General features: G+C 38.7%; 1 protein-coding gene across 10 annotated transcripts in view; it reads left to right on the top strand.

Annotated features, from left to right (window-relative positions):
- Nucleotides 1–22,173, top strand: part of LOC137647051 (titin-like) — a 246,470-nt gene extending 224,297 nt beyond the window's left edge. For 8 of the 10 annotated variants that reach the window (XM_068380199.1, XM_068380201.1, XM_068380197.1 and 5 more), the window contains 6 exons: nucleotides 1,634–1,869; nucleotides 2,366–2,482; nucleotides 7,156–7,236; nucleotides 16,155–16,197; nucleotides 19,494–19,565; nucleotides 20,023–22,173. In XM_068380199.1, the coding sequence (XP_068236300.1) occupies nucleotides 1,634–1,869; nucleotides 2,366–2,482; nucleotides 7,156–7,236; nucleotides 16,155–16,197; nucleotides 19,494–19,565; nucleotides 20,023–20,165 (692 nt within the window). In that variant the 3' untranslated portion in view covers nucleotides 20,166–22,173. Of the gene's footprint in view, nucleotides 1–1,633; nucleotides 1,870–2,365; nucleotides 2,483–2,944; nucleotides 2,984–7,155; nucleotides 7,237–16,154; nucleotides 16,198–19,493; nucleotides 19,566–20,022 lie in introns of all 10 variants that reach the window. The other 2 variants (XM_068380200.1, XM_068380202.1) reach the window with 2 other exon arrangements.
- The last annotated feature ends 327 nt before the right edge of the window (nucleotides 22,174–22,500 follow it).

Below are 22,500 nucleotides of genomic sequence, written 5' to 3'. Positions count from 1 at the left end.
CCAGGTCTATCGAAAGACCGTCTATAGTCTCAAAGCCTTCTCCAAAATATATTTTGATTTCGAATTCTCTAAATTCGAATTCCCCAGATTTTGAATTTGATTTTCCCAAATTTCAAATTTAAATTTCCCAAATTTCGAATTTGAATTTCCCAAATTTCAATTTCGAATTCAAGATGTTTTGAACTCGAATTCCTTAAATGATAAAATCGAATTCTACAGTTCACGAATTCGAACTCTAATTTCCAAAGTTTTGCATTGGAATTTCCCAAATTCTGAATTAGAATTCCTCAAATTCCGAATTAGTCTTCCCCAAATTTCCAATTTGGAATTCCCAAAATTTCAAATCAGAATTCCTTAAATTTTTAATTCCTCAAATTTTTAATTCACCAAATTTCTAATTCAAATTCCCCCAAACTCGAATTTGATTTCTCCAAATAGCTTTTCTCTCCAATGAAGAACCGAGTTACTTTAATGTCGAATCATCGTCTCTCAATCTTTGCTGAACTTCTTTAGGCTCGAGTTATTTTTTTCAAGACCTTTCTCCTCCTTAAAGTAATTCCTTTGATTACCTTGTCTGTAAAAATCTAATATCTTAAGGCTTAGTTTATTCTTAGAAATCCAATTATTCCATAATAGTCCAACATACAGATAAGCGAGTTTTTCCTTGTATTTCAAAAAGGGGTAATTTTTATAAGATTAAAAATGTGTTTTCTCCGTATGCAGTTCCCCCCAGGAACTATTCTAAAAATAAAAAGAAAAGAATATCACATTAATTAATTTTATGTTGCCTAGGGATCATTCCATTGTTGTCTTGTTTAAATCACGATACATCTTTTACATATATCAAAACCTTCAACAATTACTTTTGTGCTATTCAAGATTCAAGCTGAAAGTTTATTCATGAAAATATTATATTTTTCGAAATTCTAGTTTGCTGCAAGTTTTTAAGTCCATCTTATTTGTATTTAAAAGAGCAAGATCCAATGCAAAAAGACAAATAAAAGCTTCAATGATGTCTTAGTAAAGCTTCAATGTTGTCTTGGTAAAAGTTTCAATATTTTCTTGGTAAAAGCTATCAATATTTTCTTGTTAAAAGTTTCAATATTGTCTTGGTAAAAGCTATCAATACTGTCTTGGTAAAAACTTCAATGGTTTCCTAGCTAAAGCTTCAATATCGTCTTGGTTAAAACTTCAATATTGTCTTTGTGAAAGCTTCAATATTTTCTTGGTAAAAGCTGTCAATATTGTCTTGTTAAAAGCTATCAATATTGTCTTAGTAAAAGCTTCAATATTCTCTTGGCAGATGCTTCAATATTTCATTGTAAAAGCTGAAATATTGCCTTGGTAAAAGGTTCAGTATTGTCTTTGTAAAAACTGCAATATTGTCTTGGTAAAAGCTGTCAATATTGTCTTGGTAAAAGCTGTCAATATTGTCTTGGTAAAAGCTTCTACACTGTCTTTGTAAAAGCTGCAACATTGTCTTGGTAAAAGCTTCAATATTGTCTTTGTATAAGCTATCAATATTGTCTTTTTAAAGCTGTCAATATTGTCTTGGTAAAATCTTCAACATTGTCTTTGTAAAAGCTTCAATATTGTCTTGGTAAAAGCTTCAATGTTGTTCTTGTTTCCTCAGGAGCTGAGCTCTTCGCCAAGCGCAAGAAGAGGATGGACAAATTCATAGTCGATGAGACCACCGTACAGAAATCACAGCAGACTTCGATGGTGCAGCAATCTTCCGCTTTCAGCAGCAGCAGCAGCAGCAGCCTCTCCAGCAGCAGCCTTAGCACCAGCCAAAATGTAAGCAGCAAAACTCTAAGCAGCAAGAAACAAGCCGAACTTGAGAGAGAGAAAGAACAGGATAGGATTATGGTAGGTACGCTTGGTAAGGCGCGTCAGATCCAAATTTACCTCTGGCTGATTTGAGAGGAGAGAGGAAGAGTGAATGGTGATTATTGTTTTGTCTCGAATCCATTTGATAACTTTTATCACTATGTAATGTGCTTTTAAAATCTCCATTGCTAGATATATTATTTGAAATTTAACCAATAACAGTTCAGAATAGTCCACCTTTATGATTTTACGTTTTATTTATTAAATTAGTAGGTTGACTCTATTTCCTCACTTTTGATTTCAAATAATTCATATTAAGAAATTAAGACAGCGGTATACTATATTCCAAGAGGCAAATAAGGGTATCTTCTGCAATACAGGAGAATTCCTTAGCCTAGTTACTTACTTGAAAAGTGTATGTGTGTGTGTGTGTGTGTTAGTAAGTTTATTTAAAGAGAGAAAGAGATATTCAGTCGAAAGTTCAAAGAATGCATGCACAATCAGCAGAGGTAAAGCTTGGCATTCACACATGCAGGAAGAGTTCCTCAAGAACAGGAGTGCCAGCATCGTTATGGTAAAGACCCCTTGGGACGCTGCTCTTGAGACAGGCTGTGCTGCCGATGCCTTCGAAGATAAGAGAACGAAATTCCAGGTACAAAAACACACGCTCCCAGTACATGCACGCCACCTATACTACTCGGCCCAACACTGTCACTAACATGAGCTGTGGCTGCTTTATTAGCAGAAAGAACAGCAGCAGCAAAGGAAACACAAGCAGACTGCAGTTGTACATGGCGTTTCACCTCAGCATCTTGGTGCTTTGTCGTTGCCTGCTCAATGTTCACTAAAAATACTGCTCGCTCCATGTCCCCCTTGAACCATGATAAACATGATCTAAATTCAGTTTCTCTTATCTTTGCTTGATGTATATACAGTAAGTAGTATGTCTATTCTGTGCTTCGTAAGAGTAATAAGGTTATAGGAACCATTGGTTTACTTTATAGGTGTAAGAAACCATTTTTTAGATGTATGAAGGTATATGTATACGGAATATTATTGTTATTATTTTTATGATTAAACGTTCATAAAGACCTGCCCTTTTCCCCCATTGCAGGCTAAAACGAATGTGACTACAGCAAATGCGAATCCTAAGGTAACGGGTGTCGTGGGTAGTCTTAATAAATAGAAGTTTAAATAGTGGGCTAACAAGCATAGATTACGTTTTGCAGAAGGCTAACATGTGGCTTTAGAGAGGTCAAATACCAGAGTAGTTCATTCTTAAGAGCTGCTGTGTGCTTACGCGTCCATATAAATATAAAGGGCCAAGTGTCCGGGCCATGCTGTTCGTGCAGCTATAGAGGTCGAAAATATGATTAGGCATAAAATGATCCAGATGGTCAGATTAATTGAAAGACATGGTCCAATAGATAAATTTATATGTACATGTTGAGCCTTAATTCTTAAAACAATATTGAGGACTTTTTTTCTGAAAGTCTAATGAAAAATAATAAAAATAAATAAGTTAATAATAATTAGGGAACATTTAGAAGGAATATATTTTAATATTATCTAATACCAGAATAGTTAGTAGGAAATAGTAATTGTCTTAAGTAACTAAAATACACTTGGGAGTAATTACATCTAGCTTTCTGCAACTAATCCTTGTAGGATTTTAACATTCTTCGGTAATATTCAAGGCATAAGATTTTCAACATTTGCACTCATGCACTTTTTATGGTAGCTGTTTATACTGCAGTATAACTTCATTATTGTTATTGATATTATTATCATCTTTGACTACGGTATTATTATTAGTAGTAGTAGTGCAATCCCCATAGGTTAAAAAAATATATCAGTGGCTGACTTTTTTTTTTTAAAAGCATACAGTATTTTAACAACTTACATCTTGACATAATGGAAGAAATATGTTTTAGATTTTGAAATGAAAGAAAATGTTTCCAGAGATGCTTATTAACATATCGATGCTTTTCAACAGTAGACAAAACATTCATACTATACACGAAATCACTCATACATGACTTAGCATAATGAATATATATTACTTAATATAGTAAATGTGTAAATGCTTTTACATGCATTGAATGTCTAGTGTATTTCGAATTAGTTATTGTACTCCGCCTTACTGTTACATGAACTGTTGATTTACGATCGAAATGTATAAGATAGTTCCTTCATTTTCCTAATGGGGTTTAAAAGCATTCAATGCTTTTATATTGGTATGAGTGGATATTACTACTTTAGTATAGGCTGCATATACATGTACGCATAAATTATACATAGTTATATGTATACACACATATATATATATACGTATATATGTTTATTTATATATATATATATATATATATATATATATATATATATATATATATATATATGGATATACTTATATTTATATTTATGTGTGTGTATATGTATATATATATATATATATATATATATATATATATATATATATATATATATATATATATATATATATCTATCTATATGTATATATATATATATATATATATATATATATATATATATATATATATATATATATATATATATATATATATATATACTGGAACAGTGTACAGTATTAGTACAAAATAACATTATATTCTATACATATTGTTTTTAGCAAGACCATAAGATAGATAAAAAAACGTTATTTAGGGCTAAAATAAAATTTTATAAAAGTTTAAAAGATCTAATATTTCACTATCTAAAACATTAAGGTTTTAAGTATATGTTCCTCCAAAGAAAAAAACCCTCCCTTCTTTACCCTATTTACCTAATTTGGATTTTGAATTTTGTTCCCAAAATTTTCCAACACATAAATTGATGATATAAAACAAAAGATACCTTTAAAGAGGGACTGTCCACTGCGCCTCTCTGGGTGCTAGATTTCACATGGGACGCATCTCTAGAATTGGTCCTAGAAGGCCTAGAAAACTGATCCCGGTGTCTGCATTGGGGTTTTTAAGGGCGGTGGATTCAATGATGCTAACGATAATGTAATTGAAGGTCATATTGAAGGTCAGTAGGTCAAATTTCAAGGTAAAATAGCATAGTTTGCCTCAGAAATAGACTAAAAGGACATCAGCATGTGATAAAACTTTAAAAGATTGATTTCGGCGTCTATTTAGGTTTATTAAGATCTGATAAGTTAAGGACTGTATAGATCATAGTTTAGGTCAATAGGTTAACTTTTTAAGGTCAAGTAGCATAATTTTACTGTAATTGAGAATATATATCGCCTTTGGGTGGGCTAGATTTAGATTCTAGAAGAGTGATTTCGGTGGGGGGGAGGGGGTAATTTTTTTATTGACACTGTGGACATCAAGCCAAGTACCAATACTTCAATATGAATTAATGCCATCAACCCCATCATAAGCTATCTCTTGCGTAAACAACATTTCCCTTGATCAATATGATCTTACCATAACTAACACTGAGGAGCTGATAAGCTCAGATGAGACATCAAAACACAAAATAATTGTCTTAGCTGGGTTTTCAAAGCACAGGCGATATTTACTCTAATTTTCAGCAAATTTATGGTATTTGACGTGGAAAATTTTACCTGTCGACCTCAAGTATGACATTTACAATCTTTAGTGATGGTGCCATTCAATTTATCAGATCCAAAAACAGCCATTGGTTATGATGCCATTGAACTTATCAGATCCTAAAATCCCCAACAGACTACGAAATCACTCTTTTAGCCCACGCTGAGACCATTTTACATTTTTTTTTTCAGCCAAATTATGCAATTTGACCTATTGATCTTCAAAAAGACCTTCTTGTACTTTAACGTTCCCATCATTAAATTCGCCATCCTCAAAACCCACCATTTTGACACTAAGATCAATTTTCTAGGTCATCCAGGACCAAGTCTAGATATGCACCTCAAGTTAATTCTAACCCCCGAGTTCCAAACCCCGACCATGGCAGTGGGTAGTCCTTCATTTAAGATGTCTATGTCTAAATCAAATTTTATAATTAGAAATAAAAAATGATACGGTGCTAGTGAATATATCAATAGATTTTGATTGCGCAATAATAATTCCCTTTGATGAAATCAAATAAATCATTGAAAAGCAAACAATGACTAGGTCTCCTTTAATGATTTTATAGCTGCCTCCTTTAAATGTTGCGTAACTTACGTAGCGTTTATTTGAAAGATACATGACGCTTAATTGTGGAGGGATAAAAGACATTGAGAATATTTGTGTAAATATATCCGTTTTCTTGAGTAAAATCAATATTTGCTATCGTTCATCAGAAGATTTTCAGTCTTTATGGACATTTTGAATTTAATATGCTTCAATTTCTGGATTCTATTTCATATATGCTGTATATAATAATTATCATCTCAGGATTTAAACTTTAGTATTTATTAGAAAGACGTGATTATTTATAGAATATCCTGTCTGTATGACGTTGATTATTCAAGCTCAGATTCATTAAATATTCGTGAATAACGTTGTAGAATCATACAGTATATAAAATAAACACAAACTGCGTAGCTTTTCTGTTGGTTGTCTACATTCAGTTTCATTCATTATGTAGTGTATAAATTTGTCATCAAATTTGCATTTATTTTGAAAGGTTATTTCCCCCCTGCGAAATGGTGTCTATATTTCGAATGATTTCGTTATTAACTGCGTTGCGCTATTTTAGGTAATATGCTTACAATAATAAACTATGTAAATTGATGTTATTAATGCTAAAGTGCATAACAGAAATTAATATCAATAACCAAACGTAAAAGCTAATTACTGCTGCACGCTAATAGAGGTAAAAGTATTCACAAACAAAATAAAAAAGATAATTGTCAATTATTTTGTTTTGAATGCTTTTACATTTCTTGGCTACGTAGTTAGAAAGGAAAATTATAGCATGTTCGTACTTATCACTTGTTATTTGATAATTGGTAAATTTCATAATTGTTTCATCCAAAAATTTTAAATTTTGATACTTTATTTGGTTTTTCAATGATTCAATTTCATGGAATAGTTTCTGTTATGGGTGAACCATAATTATTGTTAAAATATTTTCTTCAGTTTCCACATTACGAATGATAGCTCAAGTTTTTTTCTATAATTTCATTAACAGAAATTTTAACATGCATATAACCCCATTTTTTTTTTTTTTTTATTTTGTATACCTCTGAGAATAGAAAATTCAAGATACTTCCGATGAAAGGAGAGTTATAGATCTATTATTTATTCCTGTTATAAATTTACTCAGAGAGATAAAGGTAAAAAAAATTCATCTTCATAATAACTTTGAATATGTATGAAATTGTCCCAGCTTGCTGAGACTGTTTGCGGCAAAGCGGAGTCGAAAGCTTCCTCTGTACCCCGCTGGATGGAAATGCCAAAGCCCTCCCCGGTAAGTGAATGGATACTCCCCTGAAGGCGACTTTGTAATATGGCCTTTTCCCTTATTGAAGGATCAAGTAGCGAACAGTTCATTAAGGTTTTATCATACATTTTTTTACTACTATTAGATTTCTTAAAGTCGAGTTTTTGTCGATTTCATGGTGTTGTAAGGATCACGTGACTTTTTTGTTTGGCAAAATTTTTTTTAAATCTTGTATTGCTACAACTGTCATTTGTTCCAACACAGAGACTTACCTCGAACCACTTTCTTAGGAGTTACCTGGAACCTCCTCTCAAACGACCAGAGTTTTGTGTAGTTTACCCTACTTTCGTTTTCTGTAATGGTAGGCCCAGCGGAAGGATACGTGCCGTAAGGGCAAATCCGAGGTAGGCCACATGTGAGCTTGGGTCCTGATCTCCAGTAAGTTCTCTGGTCGCGTCGTGATATCATCTCGACGCTCCTCTTATCTCAGCGCGACCCTTTGTGTCTCGTTTACCACATGGTTACCACATGGTCCGTTGTGCTCTCCCTCGTGCTTAGTGCTTTAACATTGTGCTTTGTCATTTTATTCCTTTGTGCTTTCACTTGTGCTTGTTAGTGTCCTCTTTCTTTTTCCGCTACGTGCCTGTGTCTGGCGGTATTGTATTTGTGTGCGATGGAGCATACTCGCCGTTGTCCTGGGCCTAGGGCCGGGAAATCGTGTGGGGCTTTCTTATCGAAGCCCGATGTAGATCCGCACTCCCTTTGTTCCTCGTGTAGGGGTAAAGTGTGCTCTCCTTCGGACACGTGTCCGGAATGTGCTTCCTGGAGTGAGGTCCAATGGGTCAAGTACAAGACCAAGAAGAAGAAGTCCTCGAAGCGGTCTCCCAGGAAGGCTAGTGTTTCCTCCCCTGCGACTTCGGCGGGAGAAAGGTCGGATAGAGTTCCTTCTTCTTCCCCTACCCAGAGTAGGGGACGAGGTAAGTCTGTAAAGGGGAAGAAGTCGGTGCCTCTTCCCCAGGAGGGTCTTGTATCTGGGGTCTCTGTTGTTTTGAAGGCGAACCAGGCGCCTGAAGGCATGTGTAGTGAGACTCCACGGGACGTTGCTCTTGTGCAAGGGGAGCACGTCTCGGCCGGGGACCCCATGTGGAATAAACATGTGCCCTTTTCTTCCCCAGATTCGTGGGTGGACGTTTCGGGCGCTTCCGCAGCGGAGGGCGCCCTGGAAAGAGAGGATTCCCCGCAGGAAGATCCCCTGGGATGGAGTCTACCGAGGACGCCGTTCAAGTCCCCTTTGAGGACGGAGGAAGATTTGAGCGGCTGTTTCCCTTTTTTGGATAGACCTTCTATGTATCCAGCGCCTTCGTCGGCAGTTCCCGAGGAGTTTCTACAACCGTCGACATCAGGGATCCAACAGGTGTTGAGCAAGGCTCCATCTGTATCTAGGACCCGTTTCGAAAGGAGGTCGGAATTGTCGCCAGAGGAATCTTCCATGTCGTCGGAGGAAGAACGTCGGAGGAGCCGTAGGAGGAAGAGGGATGGTTCCAGGAGGAGGAGGTCCCTCTCTAGGTCTCCGTCGGGGTCTCGAGTTAGAAGGAGGAGATCTCGTTCCCCACAGAAGAAGTACAGGAGAGCTGAATCTCCACATGAACGATGGGTCCTTGTACCCGAGAGTAAGCTAAGAGACCTGACTTCAGTCTCTGGCTCAGTGGTTAGGCTTTCCGGAGACTGTCCTCCTAGAAGGGCCTCCGATTGCCGCAAGTCGGCTTCAGCCTCAGACCACAAATCTTCGTCTGGTAGGCATAAGTCCAGATCCAAGGAGACTCAATCCGCCCATCAGAGGGAGTCGCCTCCTAGGACGGACAGCCTCGACAAGTTAGCCCGTGGAATGGATCGACGTGCACGGATCCATCCATCGAACCCCTCCACGGAGGAGCCCGTCCCATTATCAAAGGCTCGAAAAGTGACGGAGGCACCCGTCTCTCCAGAGAGACTTAACCGCGGGTCCCATCAGAGCGGAGGTGCCCGTGCTGATTCTACACCACATCGCCGGACGGAGGACATAGATGCGGACGCGGAACTTGGAACAACGGAGGACTCCGCGTATAGGAGGGTGATCTCCTTAATAAGGAGTCACAATAAAATTGAAGAACCACTGCCTCAAGAAGAAGACGACTGGCGTTCTGGTCTCAACAGGATTATGGAGGAGCCTGTCCAGAAGAAATCATCTTTGGCACTTCCGGAAGCGAGGGACGTAAAATTTGGACGGTCCCATATTGATAAGGTGGTCAACCGCAATAGGGACACCTCAAAAGGACACAGTTCGGCCAAACTTCTACAAGGTCTTAAATCGCAAAGCAAGTATTATGCCTTAGAAGGACGTCCTCATGGGGCTAGCAAGCTAGAGGACGTCCTAGAAGTTTTAGGGCAAGGTGCCCCGGAAGACAGGGCGGCTTCGGCCCCTATTTTCTTTTCACAAGCTGAATCCATTATGATGGAGGAAATGTCCAAGGCTCTAGTAAATGTCGCCTCATGGTTGGACTGGTGGGCTTCTACTTTAGTAGGTACCCAGATCCCGACGGACTCTTTGGATCCTGCCAAACGAGAGGCCCTAAAAGAGTTGGTCGGATCGGGCGGCCGTGCCCTGAAGTTTCTCACTTTCCAGGCCTTAGCATTATCAGCGAACTGGGTCTTGAGAAGGAGAGACTCGGTCTTGAAGAATCTTTGCAGGAAAATCCCGGACAGGGAAGCTAGAGCCCTCCGGAACATTACAGTATGGGACGAAGGTCTTTTTCCCATCAAAAAGGCGGAGGAAGTTGCGGAAAAACTCGCAAAGAGGAAGGATACCGTCTTGCCGAAAGCCCAATCGGCGAGGAGACCGGTATTTAGAAGACCTGTGTCCGAGGCTCCTGCTAGTTTTCGTTCTTCCCCAACTCAAGTGAGGAGAGAACCTTCGACATCACAGTGGGCTCAGTCTACGAATCCCACCAGAAGGGGAACCAATTCAGCCCCTTCCTCCTTTAGGAATTCCTACTCTTCAGCCAGGAGAGGCCGTTCAGGACGATCTTCCGGAAGAGGATAGAGTGAGAGGGCCCCCTCCCCTGCCCAAGCCTCAGGTAGGGGGATGCCTCAGACAGTTTTGGCAAGCATGGAAACTCCACGGGGCAGAACCGTGGACGGTAACTGTTTTGAAAGAGGGCTACAGGCTCCCATTTCTGGAAGATCCACCTCCCTTGATTCCAGCAAGCCAGGCGGAGTGGTTGGCCCCCAAGGACCCCCTGAAAAGAGCAACGTTGGAGGAAGAGGTCTCCACAATGTTAGAGAAGGGAGCAATGGAGACGGTTCATCTTCCGGGTCCGGGGTTCTACAGTCGTCTCTTCCTGGTAGAGAAAGCAACTGGAGGTTGGAGACCAGTGATAGACCTGTCAGCCCTCAACAAATTCATTCGGAAGGCGCAATTCAAGATGGACACCCCGAGAACGGTCATGGAGTCCTTGAGGGAAGGAGATTTCATGATATCCATAGACCTCAAGGATGCCTATTTCCAAATTCCAATTCATCCAGCAAGCAGGAAGTATCTCCGGGTGAATTGGGGTGCCCAGATTTTGCAGTTCAGAGCCCTCTGCTTCGGCCTGTCCACAGCCCCCCAGGTATTCTCAAGAATTTTTACGACAATCTCCGTTTGGGCTCACGAACGGGGGATCCGTTTAATTTGGTACCTGGACGACTGGTTACTCCTTTCTTCCTCAAAGGAAGTCTTGAAGCAACAAGGCGCGGAGCTTCTTCGTCTCTGCAAAACTCTGGGCATCACCATCAATCTGGAGAAGTCTCACCTGTCTCCAACCAACAAAATGACGTACTTGGGGATAGACCTAGATTCCTCACTAGTCAAGGCGTTTCCATCGGTAGACAGGCTGAACAATCTAGACCAAGTTCTCCGTCCCTTCCTAGCGGGTCAACCCAGAAGAGCAAAGGATTGGCAGAGGTTGATAGCTGGCCCCTCAAGGAAGGCAGAATCTCAGGAGCATCCAGTGGAACTTAAAGGACCGATGGGACCAGAGGAGTTCCCCATACGTGATTGTGCCAGTACTTCAGGAGACCAAACAGTCCCTGGAATGGCGGCAAGATCGTGTGAAGACTCTGAAAGGGATGCCACTATCCTCCGGACCTTCAGAGCTTCTGCTCTTCACAGACGCGTCAAAAGAAGGGTGGGGAGCCCATCTTCTAGGAAAAGCAGCGAGAGGCAGTTGGACGGAAATGGAAAGGTCTCTCCACATCAATGTTCTGGAGATGAGAGCTGTTCAGGAAGCCTGTCTACACTTCGGTCCATTTCTAAAAAGAAATTCAGTGGCGTTAATGTCGAACAATGCCACAGTAGTGGCGTACATAAAAAAGGAAGGAGGATTGAAGTCGAAGGAGTTGTGCGTTCTCGCCTTGCAAGTCCTGAAATGGGCAGAAGAAGAACAGGTCAAACTGTCGGCGAGATTCATTCCGGGAAAGAAGAACGTTCTAGCAGACGGCCTCAGCAGAGTAGGCCAAGTAGTAGGAACAGAATGGTCTCTTCGCGACGAGGCTGAACACACAACTTCCCGTATTCTGTTCTCCTGTCCCAGACCCAAAGGCAGCATTGGAAGACGCCTTTCAGCACAAGTGGGACAACCTAGACGTGTACGCTTTTCCTCCCTTTGCTCTGATCAGGCAGGTTCTCAACAGAGTAAGGACAGCCAACAACCTAAAGATGACTTTGGTAGTGCCTTGGTGGCCGGAGAGAGAGTGGTTCACAGACCTAAAGGGACTGGCTATTCTCCCTCCGTGGCCTCTTCCAGACAGACCAGACCTCCTGAGGCAGCCACACTTTCTGAGGTTCCACGAGAACCCTCATGCCCTTCGTCTTCACGCCTGGAGGTTATCCGGCGTCTCCTGAGAAGACAAGGGTATTCGACCAGGACAGCTGATAGAATGTCAAGATACCTGAGACAGTCTTAAACAGCAGTCTACCAGGCAAAATGGGCAGCCTTTACTAAATGGTGTGCTTCAAGGAAAATAAAGCCTTTAGAAGCATCGGTACCAGACATCGCAGACTTTCTCGTTCACCTCAGAGATGAGTTGGACATGTCGATTCCAGCAGTAAAAGGAGTACGAGCCGCCCTTGGACAAGTATTTCTCCTGAAAGGAATAGATCTAAGTTCTTCTAGACACATTTCGATGCTCATCAGGAGCTTTGAGCAGTCCTGTCCTCCCTCGTCTCCTAGGGTTCCGCAATGGGACTTAGCTAGAGTTCTGGATATGCTTAGTAAGCCTGCCTTTGAACCTTTGAAGGATATAGTGAACAGGAATCTTACGCTTAAAGCTGTTTTCTTGTTAGCTTTGGCATCAGCGAAGAGAGTAGGAGAAATTCATGGGTTGTCCTACGAGGTAGAACATTCAAGAGGTTGGAGAGATATCTCCTTTAAGTTTGTCCCCTCGTTTGTCGCCAAAACTCAAAACCCATCGGTTTGGGATCCTAGGTTTGAGGGTTTCTCTGTTCCAGCAATTCCAAAATCAGATAATCAAGATGACTTAAAATTGTGTCCTGTCAGAGTTATAAGGAAATATCTAAAGAGGATGGCGAATCTCCGTCCAGGTATAAAGAATCTTTTTGTCTCCACGGGCACTCCCAAAAAGAAAATTTCCAAAAACACCATTTCCTTTTGGCTCAGGCAAGTCATCATTGAAGCTTATACTGGTGCAGGACTTTCAGTTCCAGGAAAACCCAGGGCACATGACGTTAGAGGTGTAAGTACCTCTCTAGCTTTTGAAAAGAACATGTCAATAGCTCAGATCCTTAGAGCAGGCACTTGGTCTAACCAGTCGACGTTCACGTCTCACTACCTCAAGGAATTTATGAGGAAGTCCTTAGATGGTTTCTCCATTGGTCCAGTTTTCTCCGCGCTCCAACCGATTTAACGGCCCAAGCCCCAGGTTCAATCGTGAATATCAAAACCATTAGACACAGGTGATCTTTTCTGTTTTTCCCCTTGTCTTCCCCTTTTACTTTCTATCGCCTTAGGAGGTCTTAGCCAGTAGACCTGCACAACCCCTGTATATCTACTATTTCATCAAGCACACCATCAAGGAATTATGTAGGGTGAGTACTTTTTACACTAATAATGAGCTCTTTGTGTAGTTTATCCTACTTCACGGTTATTTGGGTCTTAAGACAGGGAGGCACTCCCACTTCCTAAAGTGTAAGTCTCCTCAGAAAGTGGTTCGAGGTAAGTCTCTGGGTTGGAACAAATCACAAATTATTAGTAATTTGTATTTTTCCTAACATACTTACCGAGAACCACTTTCGGGTTATGGCCCTCCTTTCCTTCCCCCGAGTGCCTCACTGATCTATAGTATTGTTACTTTCATAGAACTTACTGGAGATCAGGACCCAAGCTCACATGTGGCCTACCTCGGGTTTGCCCTTAGGGCACGTATCCTTCCGCTAGGCCTACCATTACAGAAAACGGGAGTAGGGTAAACTACACAAAACTCTGGTCGTTTGAGAGGAGGTTCCAGGTAACTCTTAAGAAAGTGGTTCTCGGTAAGTATGTTAGGAAAAATACAAATTACTAATAATTTGTGATTTTATTTACAGTAGAATTTGTGTAGATGTCAGGGTGTTTCAAGGATCCCGCCACCATTTTATTTAAAAAAAAAATTTAAATTTTTGTGTTGTTACAACCATCAGTTCTTTATAGACGAGGTTGGTCGACGTTAGGATGTTTCAAGGATCGTGTGACCATTCTGTTATGAAAAAATTAAATTAGAATTCTTGTGTTGTTACAACTATCAGTTTTTATGTTCGAATTTTTGGTCGAAGCCAAATGATCATCTGACCATTTTATTAAAAAGAAAAAAAAATGTTCCAATAATATTTTTCAAGTCAAATTTGATCAAAGTCAGGATGTTTCAAGGATCACGTGACCATTTAATTATACATATTTTTTTTTCAAATTCTTGTGTTGTTACAACTATCGAAGTTTTTTCAGCAGAATTTGGTCGAAGTCAAGATGTTTCAATGACTATTAAACATTGTAATAAGAAATATCATTGCTTAATCTTGAATGACTTACCCGAAAATCTAATTTACACAGAATCATATCCCTTTCCAAAACTGGTTGGAAATAGACTGCCGTAATCAGTTTTTAGGAGGTATGGGTAACAATGCCAAACGTTTTCTGCTAAAATTATTCCTCATATCATTTGGAATTTAGATAATTTATCTAGTCAACCCAAGACAATTTACGAAAATTCAGTGATGGCATATTTTAACGATTCCATTTAGAATTGATTAATCGTTTTACAAAGTCTGCGAACATTTCCTTTTGATAAATCTTTTGACTTTGAAGCTCATTTAACGTGCAATTAAGATTCATGACTTTCCGTATCATGTTTAGCATATTTCAGCATTGTATTTACAAACATTGAATTCTAGTTAATTTATGGTCTGACAAAAATCCTTATCTTGGTTTGTCGCATGTCTTATAGCCAGGTTTTATTATCAATGGCCATTATTTTCATTCTTTGTAGAGACGTTTGTACCACTTTCTTGTCATTTTTACCCATAATGCTTTCTCATTTGTAGGGTTATCCTCCTTCGACATCGTCCAATTTACTGTTTACTCTCCTTGGTAAGCCCTTTGTCAACTCTTACCTTAAAGGAATTAGATTAAAAAAAAATTGTTTCATACAATTAATATTTTATGGAAATTGACAAAATTGTTCAATGGTCAAAATTTCCCACTGGAACCAGATAAAAGAAATAAAAAACTCGAGAATTTCTACCCCGTATCTACATAAAAAGCTTGCAAGATTAAATTTTTTTTACAGCACTTCAGATGCTAAAACCTATTTTTGCTAACTTACATTCGACTAGAATCAGCTAAAATGTATTCCTTCATGGAGGCAATAATCAAACAAACAATTCCAATACTTTTATCAATTATTACGATTTTCAATTGTCTTTTAAAACGGGTGACGTGAAATTAATGCCTTAAATACAAGATAATTTGCAATTACTTATCATTATCTCTGTAAGATTAGGCCATAAGATTAAGCCTAACTAGTATTGAGGAACCCATATTGATAAGTAAAAAGAGACAGCAGAGTAAAGGGTCCCTCCCCCCGCTGGTATAATATTTTTTTTTTTGGGGGGGGGGGGGGGCAAAAATAGTAGTTAGCTACAAGAAATCAATTCCCTCTAGTAGTGATTGATTGATTGAATTTGGGTTTTCTGGCATCGTAACAACTAGGGTTATTGACCCTAGAGTAGTGAAACTACCAAGATGACCGAGTGAGAGACATTAGGACTGTGCTGAGTGTTTATGCTATGAACTACCTGCGAAGATTAAGACTAATAGTAATAGTATCCTCAGTTGTTTTCCTGCATATTTGAAAGAGATGGTTGGCCTTCTGGGCACGAGGGTGTAGCCAAACAAAATAATGCAGGAGGAACTAGTGAAAAGTGGGATAAAGGGAGAGAAAAATTGTTGGTACTAATATTAACTATTTCCTATATATTCAAAGACTGTATGCCTAATTACGGGACATATTAAAATGCATTGTTATTGCTAAGCATAATATATATCTATATCTATATCTATATATATATATATATTTATATATATATATATATATGTATATATATATATATATATATATATATATATATATATATATATATATATATATGTATATATATGTCTATATGTGTGCGCGCGCACTTTTACGATGTTGGTTCTATAACTTACATTACATATACTGTACAAATAAGTACATAGATATAAGGTATATGTTTGGATAATAATTCATTATTCCTCATAATGTTATTTAAAAGACGTTGCAAATTATTTATGGAGGTTCAACTCCCTGAGATTATGTCCACAAAGCGGAATGTAAGTTTTAATTTCTTGTTTCAGATCGCAACTGGGATGTCTATCGCCCCACCAGCAGCTGCACCCGGTAAGTGTGTTTTCCAAAACTCTGTAAAAAGAGTGTACTCAGAATGCATATTCATTTAGGGATTTTTATTCAAGTTTTCTCAATTGAAATTGCCAGGAGAGTGTGGCAAGGAATGTTCAACATTACCTCTGGCCATTTGAAATGGATGTTTGGTCTCTAGTGTTATATGCAATAGTGTGAATAATGACCAAATCATTACAGTGTTAGACTGTACAGTATCTCTGATTGAGACTGATTTGCTTTCTGTTTTAGGATAGTTTCTCTCTGAATCACATTTTTGAGTAAATTCCTTTTGAAAAAGGGCGTTTCTCATTGCAAAAATTTTACATTTATTTGGTTTCAAAAAGTGTTCAATTCAAAGTGTTCATAAGGTATGAAATCCATATAAGTGATGTCATGAAATATTTTCTGTATTAACATGCAATACTTTTTCCTCTTTTTCTGTAACAATAAATACTTACCAGTTGTTTGCATCCTTCCAATTTGTACAGCTATGAGTGCATGACATGTAGCATGATTTTTTTTAGCATTATCATTTATATTGTTATTTCCTATCCCAAAATTTTAAGAATAATGATATTATGCATGAGATGTGAAAAAATGCTGTATTATTGACCCTATTTTAGTTTTTTTTCTTTCTTACGTAGTCTTCCAATGTCTGTCTGCAGGCTCCTACAATCTCCCAGATATATCTAAGATCTTGACCCAACCTACTAGGCCTACTACTAAATCAGAACCTTCCAAGCCTAAACCAGAACCTTCCAAGTCTAAACTGGTGCCAGCAACCACTCCTGCAGGTGGTGGCAGTGGTGGAGGCAGGGCAACGCCAAATCGTCCCTATCAGATCAATGCAGCTAGCATCAAAATGGCAGACAGTATCCCTGCTCGCTCTCATGCTTCTACTGCGCCTCCAGCAGCCACCTTCGCTAGTTGCCCCAAGCCTGTCGCCAAGACTTTTTCTCCCTTGTGTTTTCCCCCAACTGGTGTCTCCAGCTCCCCAAGAACTACTGCAGATTCTCCTATTCAGCGTATTTGTTCTCCTAAACCTATTGCAAAAGTCTTTTCACCTCTATGTATCTCTCCCAGCCCACTTTCATGGTCTATTAATACACCAACTGGGTCACCTGCTCCAACTAGCCAAATTAATAGCATGGCTACCACAAAAACAGGCAATAAATCACCTCGGTCTTTCATATATTCTGGAAACTCTGCTTCATCTTCTCCTGCACCATCTGTCATATTTAAACCCAAACCTGTAGATCTCTCTAAGTTTTATGATAAACATTTTTCGTCCCAGTCTATTCCTGTAAACGTAACTACTAATAACAAGTGTCCTGTGAGTAGAAATAATGTATATATTAACAATTCTTCTAGTTCCAAGGCTATTGTCTCCTTTTCTGCTGATAAATCTAAAGTTGCTGCTCCGGTAGATTTTATAACTGCCTCTCCTGCTGCCACTGCACCTCTTGAGCAACAGAGAAATGTTCTTGCATCATTATCCTCATCTTCAATGCTAGATTCTTCCATAATCAATAAAACGTCACTCAAGGACAAAAGCCATGACACACTTAAACCAGGAAGCCCTCTATTAATTCTAACTCCAAATGGTACAGAAATACCAATGAATAGCTTCGAAGCAAAATGCAGTGAAGTTTTGGGTAAGATAGAAACCAAAACCAGTAATCAACAGATCCAGCTTAATAGCAATACAGGTACAGGGCAAGAAAATTTCCAATCGTTTCTAGAATCTACCCATGATGCTCTATCAAATCAAAAAGATTTAAGGAGTATCAGCACTACACAGTCTTATAACAGCTTCAGTGAAAATTTTGCTTGTACCGAATCTGTGTTCAACACCATACAAAAGTATAACAATGCAATGAATGCCACAACCACTTCAACGAACAAACCATCTCGACCCACATCGCTTCCCCTTATTTCCTTGTCGTCACTAATGCACAATGTTTCAGAATTGGAGTCTCTATCTCCTCCACCAGTTTCCCAAGCCCCAGTTCTTCCCATCACTCCTCAGTTCCATAACAACCTGTCTCCTTACGACAATCTTTCTAGTGCATGCAACAGCTTATCACATTTATCTTTAGCAAGTGAACCTACCTCCTGCAAGGATGCTTCTAATGGCAATAGTTATCACCCTATTTCATTAGCAGGAGAATCTGATTCTACGAGTTTTAACAAAGAGAGGATTGATGTACCAACTCATGAGGTTGCAGTCACATCCTCTTTGGAAACCACTGCCTCTGTATCTTCTGAAAGACTCTCTAATACTATGCCTACTTGTACACCCATAAGCAAGACTCACACATCTGTTGTTTCTGAATCTTTTTTAGATGAAAAGATGAAAGAAATGAACTCACAAGACTTCCATATTTCAAAATCAAATATAGCACAATATAGTTCTGTCAAAGAAATAAACACACAAGACTGCCATTCTTCAAAATCAAATATAGCATATTACAGCTCTGACAACCAAACGAAAATCATTCACAGTACAGATGACTCATTATCTAGATCTGTCCAGTCAAATACTTCTGTCGATAAAGATAGGACATTGGAACCAATAGAATGTAAAGATAAAGATATAAAGCTAATCAAGAAAATTCCTCAGCTAAAGTCACTGGGTGCTTTTAAAGGTTATGATGTTGTAGAAAGTCCCCTTCCTATCCCTAAAATTCAAGTTTACGACAATCGAAAACGTTCGTCTTTAAATGAGGATGAACTTCGAGAGTTTCTAAGTGACTGGGAAAAATCCTTCGATAATTCATTTCCTATTGATTCCATTAAAGTCTCTGACCTTTATCCCCCTGATTTCTACCGGAGTGTATCCAGAGCCAGTTATAATGAGGAAATTGGGGAATCTGAGCAGGTGTTCTTGAATGACACAGATACCGAGAGTGATGATGATAGTCCTCAGGACAAAAAGAATTCTGTTGTGGATATCATGCATCCGTGCAGATTAGTGGACAGATATAGTCAATTTAGTGAACGCAGTGTTAACTCACGTATACACTCAGAGAAACCTATGCCACACCAAACAGAAAATGTATTAGAGAAGGTTGAAAAGAATGATGCAGAGGCATTGGAAGTTAGGAAGGTGGAGGAAAAAGTAGAACATGGGGTGGAAATGGTAGTTGATGGGAAGCAGGCATTGACTGAACTCGCCAGTACCCGTCAGGGTACTGAGATGAGTTTTATGTCCGTAAAGACACCTCCGCCCATGATTTCTTCCTTACTGTCATGTGCCACCAACAATCGTCCCGATCCCTCCTCATCCGCAGGGTCTGGCGCCATTTACACCGCCGAGGTGAAGGTCGTACAACGAGCGTCCCTTCCTCCAACACCAGTTGATGGTAAGAATTTGCATCCCTCTGTATTTGTGTTTGTATCTACTTAAGTATTTGTATTGTAATTCATTTTAGATTCTATGCCTTACATTCATTGTTACAGCAGCATGGTCAACAAAATTGAGAATAGGATTCAGAAGTAAGTGTTGTCAGATTAACTGCTCACTAAAATTTATAAAATCGTAATTATCTGAATTATCTATTTTGATTCTGGGTTATTATTAGTGATATTGTATTCTTATTATTCTATTTATTCAAATCATTTTATTATCCACCTTTATCCCAATGTCATTTTTTATAGCTTTTATCATCTTAGTTTACCATTGGAAATTTGTTCCTTCATCATTTTTGTTTGTTTTTTCACGTTATTCATATTTATTGGGGGGCCATGTTAGTCAATAGGTTGTTCTGCAGCCTTCGAGTTAGTCAAAGTTCTTCTATTAATCCCAAATTTCTATGGCAGTACCTCATCACTCACTACTCGAGTTGGTCAACACAAACGATACAAGCGACAAGCGTCGTTCTGCCAGCTTTAACTTGGCGGCCAAGGGTTGGGGTACCTACAACAACTTCTACAAGGCTGTGACCTTCGCCACGAAGTCCTAGGAGGTGTGGAGATCCAGAAGGACTCTGAAGCCATTCAGCGTTGAAGTCGTGCCTTATTTCTTTATGCTTGAAGGAGAGTCGTCCATAGCCGTTTCTTCTTCTACTTCGTCTTCTTCTTCTACTTCTTCGCTTGTTTCAAAGAAGATAAAATATAAAATGGCAGTCTGAAAGTGATATATACATATGTATAAAAAAGAAGGATGGTGAGGTGGGAAAACTGCTTTTCTCCACCAGCCATCTTTTACAAAAATTTTTTTGGGTCTTGTGAAATAAAGTTGTTCGTTATGCACATATACATATCTAGCATTTTAACAGTTAAGTTTGATACTAAGAGAAACTTCTGAAGTTCATTGAAAACCTGACATATGCTTTCATAAAATTTATTAGTTATTACAGCGGTGTAAACATGCTTTGGTATATCTACACCTACACATTCACGAAACTAAATCTAATGCCACACTGATTATCCACATACGGCATTACAGTTATATTAGTGTTTTCCTAGAAAAGTATGAAGAGATATATCACACGTTTCATTAGTCTGTTTACGTGTCTTCTTGCATTTGTTCATATACCCATCTTAATTTGTCTTTTTTTTTCTGTAAATTAGCTTTGTTGAAATATCTGCTGTAAATTTACACTTTTAGTCACTAAGCTCAGTGGCGTTAAGAGAGATATGGCTAAATCCAGCAAAAGAAAGGAAGAAATTCTCTTTAATTTTTTTCGTTAGTTCTCATTTGGTTGTTGATTTTGTTTTTTGAACAACAGACGTGCGTTGTCTGCACAACTGCCGTGTGTAAAAGCCAGTTTTCTTGCTTTGTTACTCAGATTGGACAACTCTAACCGGATATCTAGATGGTAACGATCATCATTTGTATAGTTGATTAGAATATTTTGATTTCTATCATTTATCTCATCATGTCCCATATATTTGTTGCCCATTTGGTGAAGAATGTAAAATATTTATTATCTGTAGTTTTAAAACGAACAGTTGAGTCGTGTTTCACGGTGGTGCGCGTGTCTTGTTTCGTGATAAAATGTAAGGAAGTTTAAAATTCCCTCTAGTCACTATTGGCTTCTCTCATGAAATAGAAAATCTCACCTCCACTCTACTCCTTTATCTCTATTTTTTTGGATTTTTCCTAATCGGAAAACGGAAGAAGAGTAAAGGGGATAGCAAGAGGAGGGATTAACTTCTCGAGCAAAAATATACAATAAAAGCCCAGTTGGCCAGATTAAAATGAATCTCTGGAAACCTCGAACCCCTGCATTCAGAAATTCACGTCAATCATTTCACGCGGGAAAAAATAAAGAAAACTACAATTCGGAAATCAATTTTAGTTGTTTATAATGTATAAAGGATGTCCATAGTGTATAAATGTATTGGATAGTGAATGCAAGGGTTTTAGATTTTTAACTGTTAGGGTACTCAAGGGAATCACTTAGGAATGTTTGGAACCCTTGTTGGCATCTGCTAGCGGGTTCAGGTTCGTATCCAGTAACCCTGCGTGTCCATACAAAATGGCACCCACCATCTTGTGCCGTCCCTCTGGTATCTGAGAGTTCTGTCTTGAACACCTGCTGTTGTTGCTGTAGTCTGTTTATTAACATCTTGAGATCACCGAAGGAAACAAATAGCTTTGATATAATAGGAAGACGATCATTCCTCCAAATCTAACTTTGCGACACACGCTCCTTAGATACAACTCTCACAGACCAGAGGCAAAAAAAAAATAATCGCTTGTCCCCACCCACGCAGGGTGGCAGGAAGAAGGCAAAAAGATAAAGAATTGTCATCGATGGGAGGGTTGGTCATCTACGTTATCCCTCTAGTATCTTCACTTTTTTCTTCACTTTTCCTTCTTTGTTCCTCTTCCTTTAACCTTTTTCGTAGATGCACAGTCCTTTCTTTGATGCGTCTTATTGAAGGTCCCCCTCAGCCTGCTAGCATCTTAATGCCTAAAGTATGTGTCTTTTTTTTGGTGGATAAATAAATGATTCCACGCTCCGTGTGTTTCTATATCCCGACTTCATATCTTCTTATAGAAGGTGCCAGATTTAGGTAAGTGTTGTATATGCCCATGAATGTTTAGATTTTTATGTTTTTTTTTTTTTATTTACCAGCGTCTTAATTGTCTATGAAGCTTCTCTTTTTTCTCCACAGATAACTGGTTATGTGTTTGTTCCTGTGACTTAGGCCTTACTAATCTTATATCAACTACCAATCATGAGAGCATCATTAAGTAATTGACAATTTTCAAAATAGTCAAATGTTAAGTATGCTGTTAGTTGAGAAACTTACTTTACAACATAGCTATTCTTTATAGGCTCAGCA

This window comes from Palaemon carinicauda, chromosome 9 (genome assembly GCF_036898095.1).
Source record: "Palaemon carinicauda isolate YSFRI2023 chromosome 9, ASM3689809v2, whole genome shotgun sequence".
Taxonomy (NCBI): Eukaryota; Metazoa; Arthropoda; class Malacostraca; order Decapoda; family Palaemonidae; genus Palaemon; species Palaemon carinicauda.
This window is presented reverse-complemented; position numbering and strand designations above follow the sequence as displayed.